The sequence below is a fragment of the Miscanthus floridulus genome, chromosome 17 (assembly GCF_019320115.1).
Source record: "Miscanthus floridulus cultivar M001 chromosome 17, ASM1932011v1, whole genome shotgun sequence".
Taxonomy (NCBI): domain Eukaryota; kingdom Viridiplantae; phylum Streptophyta; class Magnoliopsida; order Poales; family Poaceae; genus Miscanthus; species Miscanthus floridulus.
This window is the reverse complement of record NC_089596.1, coordinates 60,007,382-60,015,628: the sequence shown is the minus strand read 5'-3', so window position 1 is coordinate 60,015,628 and position 8,247 is coordinate 60,007,382. Positions and strand designations below refer to the sequence as shown.

The window sequence follows — 8,247 nt, the reverse complement described above, 5'->3', positions numbered from 1 at the left end:
CAACTGTTATAGGTTGAAGGCCCTGGGAAAATTGCCCGGAATGAATTTGCAGCTGCCATCATGAACTGGAAATTACATGTAGGTTTATGTGAAGTAGTTGTTTATCCAAGGCATCGTTCTCAACTTCAGTGGATGCCTAGTGCTTGTGACTTTGTGTAGGTGTATGTTTGTACATGACATTATCCTTTTTTAAATATAATGTTACAGTTGGGAATTACTCATGGTATGCCAGCCCGATGATTAGCTTTGCGCTAAAAAATGGAGATCTAACTAAACTTGTTTGTTGAAGCTAAGCATATACTTCCTGCAGTTCTGTTGCATTGTGTTTTCAGAAAAAAGGTCTTTCATTATTATGCTTGCAGAAATGCAGAACTTGAGAAAAGTTCTGATATCTGTCGTTTCTTGAGGCTAGTAGCCTTTTGGTTTTGTTATGGGGGCAGACATTCTGGTATACCAGCCTGATGATTATGATGTTTGCATCTCCTACCACTAAAAAAACAAAGCATGGACACTTTTTGCTGCGATCTTTCTCCGCGCCCGGCGATTCGCTCGCTCTGCGCGAAGTGTGGACCCGACGGTGGCTATACTCACCTCCCTGGAGTGATCCTGCCTCCTCTCCATCACACGCGCCTCTCCTCTCTCGGCGCTCGCCCACGCCACCGTGCCCGCGCGCTCGCCCACGCCGCCGCCGCGCCAGCACGCCTCTCCCCGTGCTTGCCCACGCTGCCATGCCCTGTTTGCCGCGTGCCGCACCAGTCGCCATCACCGCGGGGTGCCACGAGCTGCGCCGGTCTCCAAACTCCATCACATCGCGCTCCCGCAACAGCTCATCCAAGCGACGCACACCCAGGCCGAGGCGGCTACTCCCTCCCCTCGCCGACTACTTTGAGACGTCGCGATTCAGTGATCAGGTGGCCCAACACCTCGATCCGGTGGTCCGGTGCTCTGATCCGGCAGACATGCGTCCTAGGTGAGGCGAAAGCCAAACAGCAGAACCAAGCAAACAATAGAACCAGGGTATAGGTTGTCTCTCCCCCCTCCCCTCTGTTTGATTTCACCATACTGATTTGGTTCTTATCTACGGTTCCAGCTGTAATGGTTGTTGCTGCTGGAGTGCTGCTCCCATCCTCTTGCCGCAGTGGTAAGTGAGTGACGAGGTTTGGAGACAAATTCAGGCTTGGGATGGTTCTTTTTGTTGCCGACAATCCCAATTTGCTTGGACAATGATCTCTATGCAAGGAGGGCCTTTTCCTGTTGTGAGATTGTCATTCGATTAATTTGTTTTTCACAATTAAATTAGTTTCACTCAAGGGATCAGAAAAGGCGGAGGCATCTCTACCAGCTACTACACACAAAAAATTTCTACAGAAGGAACATGATATGCACAGTGAGTTTCTTGATTTGGTCCATAACATTTAGGTCCTGCCATACCAGAGAATGGTCTCGTGTTTTAGGTGATTTGGATTATGAGGACTTTCTATAAATGTGGCTTGGCATGGGTAACTAGAATCTGAATGCATCCAGGATGACGAGCCGTGTGCTGCCTACTTTACTTGAGTTATTCAGATTCTGTTCAATTGAGTGAAGAGCTGGTTGCATCATCTATTTATCAGCACAATTTAGTGTGACCACCTTATAGTACACTTTAATAGACCGGTTGACTTTCATTAGTAACTTTTGATGCCCGGATATCCCTGCAATTGTGTTCTTAGTTTCTTTCTGACCTTAGGTTGTTGCAAATTACTTAGTTCTGAAAATTTAGTTGATAATTGTTCTGCAGAGATGGTTGGAGAAGTGGCCAAAGAAAGCAACTTTTCTAAGGCTTGCTGGCGAAGGAGATTGGAATCATCAATTTCAGGTTGTTGCTTTACTCAGGGTTTCTCCATTTCTATATATAGGTTTTAACTATTCTTCTATGGCTATGAATGTCAAGTATTGCCTATACAATAGCTGGTTCCTTGGCTGGAACCATATATGAAACTTTCCTTGCAATATACAAGTTTGTACTTACGTCATGTCTTTTCTTCTTTTGATGCTATATTTTTTAACTGTTCTTTATAAGCACTGGTTTAAGAAGAAAATGGAGGGGATCATCTGCCAAGGCGACATTAGATTCTTCTGTCTCCAGAAGCTCTGATGAAATGAATGATGCAAACAGTGATGGATGTCATCTTTGTTGCTTGGATGGCAATTTGTTATGCTGTGATGGTTGTCCAACTGCATTTCATTTGAAATGTGTGGGGTTGGTGGAGGATCTTTTGCCTGAAGGTGATTAGAATTGTCCTGAGTGTTTAGTACAGAAGAATGATGGATCTAGGAATATTGCAAATCCTATCAGACGAGCTGAGATTCAAGGAATCGATCCACATGGCCGACTATACTTTGGCACTTGCGGCTATCTTTTGGTGTAAGTTGTTTTGGACCCCTTCCTCTGGTGTTACATGTATATCTTTCTGAAAGATTTTTTGGGCTCTGGTGTGCTTTTTAAATGTCCCTCTGCTATATGACCTCCTATATTTTTCAAAAACTATGTGTAATGATATATGTCCCTCTCTTCTCTTCTCTCTATCTCTATACAACTGAAAAGAAGTGTCCATGTCTACCTAGCAGGATGAAGGGGCCTGCTGATCCCTGTCCCCCCTCCATTTTTTTTCTAAAAGAAAACCCTCAAGATGTTCGCCATTGGTAAGAATCAATCTCCACCGTGGCCTCTTGGATGCATCCTTTCCTGCCACAAGTTCTATTCATTCTCTGTTGTTTGAAATGGGCCGGACAATTTTTCTAATTAACAGAAGTAGTATCCATGTACATGCAAAGTCTACTTGAAACAGCCATGCAGATATAGGAAGCCAAAGCACCGTCAGTGAAAGTGTCTGCTTATTGGTAGAAAATCTACTGAATTCTATAAAGTGTCGCTTTTCAACATTTTAGTGTCCATGTTTTTAGTGTCTACTACTAGATTAGAAGGTAGTGTCTTATGACCATATACCTAATGTTTTTCTCGAAAATGGAGTCGTCAATTGCTAAATCTGTCAAATGAAATAGCTAGCAACTGCATTAGGATGGTTTCATTTCTACCTGCCCTGTCCAACACAAGAAATATATATATATATATATATATATATATATATATATATATATATATATAAGCCAATAGTTTGATATTGTTTTATTTTCTATGATTTGGCAATGTAGAGATCATAAGCAGCATAGATAAAAAACAGCTTGAGCTCGTGCTAGATTTTTCAGCGATGATGATGATGATATCCTGATTTTCAGTAGTACAGAGGAGCACATAACCTTATTAGTTAGTGCCTGCAATGTTGTAGTATTATTCTGCTACTTTTTAGGATTAGTTTGTTGAGTACAAAGTGTATGAATCTCTGATCGTTATGCTATTGCGTGCTATAGTTCTCCTTTTTGATAGCTCATATGTTATACTGACTATGAAGTGCTTTTTGCTTGGTGGGAGAAAAGATTTGCAACCAACTATCGCAGTGGATGAGGATGGGACCCTTATCAATTACGCTGTGCAGCTTTTTGCTTTAGAACAGTAAAGGCAAGTTATGCTCTCTGGATCCTTGAAGTTCTGAATTAGTTATTACACTACCTGGAATAGAACATGTATCGTAGTATCCTATAGTTTACACTACCTGAAATAGAACATGCATCTTAGTACATTGAAGAAATCAATTTTGAACAGAGGCAAGGTATGGTTTGGTTTCTTATTTGAGAATACAATTGACATGTCTTGCTCTATCTGATATATTTGCTTTATAGGTTGTGCTCTCAACCACAACTATATCAACATATGGTGGTTGATCCCTAATCGTGCATCGTGACTTAACCCTAATCATGCAGTCGTGCCCACATCCAGCGGCTTCACCTCGATCGGTGCAATATGGTGGTTGATCCATTCAACTTCAAGTCGGTCGCCTCTCCCATGCCCCAGCGATGTGCTGCCGTCTCATGAGATTCACGCTTTAATAAGTTGGTGTTTTACAACATATGCTATCCGGTAAATATTTTTCCCGTTGCAATGCACGGACATTTACATAGGTTTACTCATGTGTTTTATCATTTTGATTGACACGGACGGGATTGTAGATGGGTTGAATTCCATGAAGTGAGAATAGAACACATATCTTCCATATGGGATGTGAGTGCCATGGTTTTTTGGAAAGGCAACGTATGACATCACCATGGTGATACATATTTGCGTGTAATTTTGAAGGATGAGCAGGTGCATTTTGAGCTCATCTTTTTGGTCCATGTCTAATTTTTTTTTCTACAGACCATTGTTATCTATCTGTTGGATCTAATATTCTTATAGGGAACCAAAATGGAAGCGGTTGCGTACGACGACCAAACCATGAGGTTCGACCGTTTGCTTCGTGTAGGAGAATGTTATGACTTCATGAGAGTTGGCTTCTCGCCTACTCATGTTGGTCCTTTGGGCTACATCTTCCATTTATGTGCCGACTACTTTGTGGTTCTATCTCCATAAAGTATGGCTAATGCACCATAGAGAGAGCTATGGATTTGTCAGTGTCCTCGTACCTTTATGGAATTCGAGGATGTATACGCTCAAGTTGGGTACTTTTTTGCAGGTATACCTCATACGCCTATATTTAAAAATACATAGTTAACTGTTCATGCTCCTATTCTATCAATAACTATTGTTTGCGTTTGTAGATGTCATTGGTATAGTTGTGCATGTGTCTAATATTCGAGGAAGGGATGACGTGCGGATGCGACCGTACAGATATGTGGTGCTAACGAATGAAAGATACTTAGATTGAAAATTTTGTCATTGCTCCATGCTATCAATTTTTTATTGTTTGATGCTAATTAATTTTATAACTCGTAGGTACCACTGCATCATAATAACCGTCAAGTATACACACATATGCCGTCACTTATCGGAATGGCAGCGAGCGGCATCAGAGTTGCGCATTTTAGCTGGTCTCCATGTACAAATGAATAGAAAGAGAGATATTGTATCACTGATGTCCTCATATGTATTAACTAAATAAAGTATCAGTTATTACATTTTTTTTTGCTCGTGCATGATAGGTGGAGTGACCACTACTGACGATTTCAGCAAATTGGTATTCAATCCTATTTGTAATCAGGCGCATGATTTTCAAAGCGAAGTTCTTTTGGGATAATTCATTGATTTAATTTATTAACTACAAACTGACACAATTTTTTTTATTTGTTTATAGGCCTACGCAATCGTCTGCTTGTTGATGAAGTCAGACGTCGTCGAGTTCTAAATTTGCTAAGGACATCGTGTCGCGTCTCATAGATTTAGAGAACTAAATAATATTGAAATTATTTACACGCTTGTGACATGCACTTTGAATAGATGATGAACATGAATTTAGTTTAATATTAGTTTAATATAACAGTCATTTTGTGTATTTTCATTGGTCAAACAGGTTTAAAATATATGGATTAAGCAATGTTTATCTGACATATTTGATTACTTCATTTAGTTTATAATATCAGAGACTTCTTGCTGATATAAAACATTATTTTAGCCGTATCACGAAAATGTCTATATAGTAGAGTTTATGAGCCTACGGTGCCGTGCTCTTAGTGATTTTTAATTTCATAAACTTTACTTTTTAGATTAAACTTACAGTATTGTTATCTTATCGTGCGATCCGTGCATTTTTAATACAAAAATTTAGTTGTCCCGTAGCAACGCACGAGCACGCTACTAGTTAAGAATGGAAATCCAAATGTATTTCTCCCATTGAAGCCTGCTTGCCACTCTGGTTGATGGCCTGCTGCTACTGCATAGTACTAGTACTACTGTGTTCTTGGGGCTCATCTGTCCGTCTGTGTCCTGCTTGGCCACAACCAAGCTGGCTAAGTGAGTTCTGGGAAATCCTTGTGTAGACACAAGGCTTGTAAAGGCTTGGCAGATAGAAGAATGCCCCTGATCAGATATTTCCTTTTATTTTGATTTCTGCCTAGAAGCTTGTCTTTCACTATGTGTTTTGTTGTCTTGTCCTAACTGCAATGTGATTGACCTCACTTTTTGTGGTTCCATATTCCCTGTGAAATACCTAGCTAACATGAATTGTCTCCTCTGCAGTGTGTGGTTGGATGCACACTGGGGACTGCGGGCTGCACAGGAGAAGACAACGTCAAGATATGAAATGCTTCTATACTACTATAGCATGGCTGTCAACACCAGTAGTACTCTTTCCAATATATATTGGACTCAAGTAGCTTCGAGTTGTTTTTTTCCAGTATTTTTCATACAAATAGCAGTCTGCAACATCATGTGTAACTTCATTCATTTTGTGGTCACGCAGGAATATAAGTTTGGCTCCAACAAGGCTAGCGCTTTGAACACATCCAAACGGGATACAACAGAGATTTGAGAAGCAGTGAAGATGACAGCATAAATCGCAGCCATGAAGAGGATGAAAACATAAGTATCAATATGTGCTATATATATGTATGTGCTAGAACTTATTATGTTGAATGGCTAGGACTATGAGCCAGTACTGTCTTTTATTGTAATGGTTGGACACTTGATGAAGTTGGAATATATTGGGATTGGAATCAGATGCTGACATTTGGACCATATGTGTGCAATTGGAATTTGGATTGAGATGAAAACTGTTGGGTAACTTTCATGGTGGTTTATACTCTCACGAAGTAACTTGTTTTCGTGGTGTTCTCTCACGAAATACTATATTCTCTGTGTGTTTGTGATACTCTCACGAAATCAATTTTATGAGGGTGACTCACGAAATACCAAACTCTCACGAAATCCATTTCATGACGGTGACTCTCATGAAATGCCAAACTCTCACGAAATCAGTTCATGATGGTGACCTCTCACGAAATAGCACAAAAAACCGCCACGAAAACACCGATGCAAACCTGGTGGCAACATTATTTTCATGAGGGTGGCTGTCACGGACTCCCGCCACGAAAAGAATCTGTGACGGTGAACTCTCATGAAAATGAGATTTTCATGTCTATTAACGTGAGAGTTGATGCGTGACGGTATACCCTCACGCATTATTTTCGTGAGAGTAAAACCATATTTCGTGACATGTTTTGCACTCTCACGAAATCTCCAGTTTCTGGTAGTGAGCTATGTCCCTTGTTGTGCGGTTCCTATAAGTAGAGATCATGATTAGTTCTACAATTGGGGCCCTTACCTTTTCATGTCAATTGTCAAACAAAAAATGCTGCTCATTACCTGAAGCATCATCTGCCAAGTATGGAAAAATAAGCTGAAGCATGAACATTTGCATGACGAAGCACCTAAAAGAAGGTGACCTGCATCCTCTCCTATTTTGGAACGCAGCCACGTGGAGACTGTAGCAACATCTGAAACAGGTGATTCGTAGGCATTGGGTGGTGCAACTGTAGACTGTAGACAGGTGATGCAGAAAAGCTCACCATGAGTAATGACACAGAGTTTTGCTGGAGTCAAAGGAGCTAAAATTTTAAACATTATACACTAATTTGCATTCTCGATCCTCGAAAGCAGAATATGTTCAAGGTTGCAAAACAAAGGACAACATCTCTTAAATCGATTTCAGGGGCAATTTGACGAAATGGTCCAACTGTACTAAATCATTGTGCGAAGGTTTCCTTGGCGACGTGAGGCAAAGATTATGTCCACAATTGTTGCTTTGGTACGGAAAAATGTAACAGTCATGCAAAGCTTTGGAAGCAAAGCAATCTGGAAGCACATATATACGCAGAGAAGGTTGTGTGATTAACCATGGTAACCTGGAATTATAAATAGTTTTTTTTTATTGTTGCTAATTAGTAATCTCGTAGCCAAAGTGGATAATACAGATGAACAACCAAAACCATCAAAACTACATGTAATACAGATATAGAATCTACATGATCTTACCTCACTTTTGTGCCCGCCTTGCTTTTGTTGTAATGTTGTGCTGCAATGTCAGGAGTGACAGTTATCACGTAGGGGACAGCAGTGCAGGTTCCTTTTGTGCTTTGTTCTCGTAGCCGGTGTTGCAGATGCTGAGTGGGTGTCACAAAAAGCACACATTTGTGGTAGGCAAAATATGAGGGGAAAAAAATAAATTGTTGGTATAGTAATCTACATATAGCAAGCTTTTCTTGCAAGGCACCTGCAAACCGAGAGTGTGCATACTGGGTAAGGCTGCTGCAAATTGCAAAATAGAAAAGATCTATATGAACTCCATATTTCTAATGGGAAGATGAATCTATAATGGA

At 40.5% G+C, this 8,247-nt stretch overlaps 1 protein-coding gene across 1 annotated transcript; it reads left to right on the top strand.

Moving 5' to 3' along the window:
• Positions 1 to 504: 504 nt before the first annotated feature.
• LOC136515671 (uncharacterized) lies at positions 505 to 7,145 on the top strand. Its single transcript, XM_066509199.1, has 9 exons — positions 505 to 970; positions 1,091 to 1,141; positions 1,301 to 1,387; positions 1,781 to 1,858; positions 2,078 to 3,559; positions 3,781 to 4,018; positions 4,108 to 4,243; positions 4,334 to 4,610; positions 4,696 to 7,145. The coding sequence occupies exons 1-5, from the start codon at positions 505 to 507 to the stop codon at positions 2,110 to 2,112; spliced, it is 717 nt and encodes a 238-aa protein (XP_066365296.1). The 3' UTR covers positions 2,113 to 3,559; positions 3,781 to 4,018; positions 4,108 to 4,243; positions 4,334 to 4,610; positions 4,696 to 7,145.
• The last annotated feature ends 1,102 nt before the right edge of the window (positions 7,146 to 8,247 follow it).

Coding starts and splice junctions, on each gene's coding strand:
- LOC136515671 (XM_066509199.1), top strand. CDS start 505: ATGGACACTTTTTGCTGCGATCTTTCTCCGCGCCCGGCGATTCGCTCG. Junction 1,142..1,300: donor CCCATCCTCTTGCCGCAGTG/GTAAGTGAGTGA, acceptor CAATTAAATTAG/TTTCACTCAAGGGATCAGAA. Junction 1,388..1,780: donor GAAGGAACATGATATGCACA/GTGAGTTTCTTG, acceptor ATTGTTCTGCAG/AGATGGTTGGAGAAGTGGCC.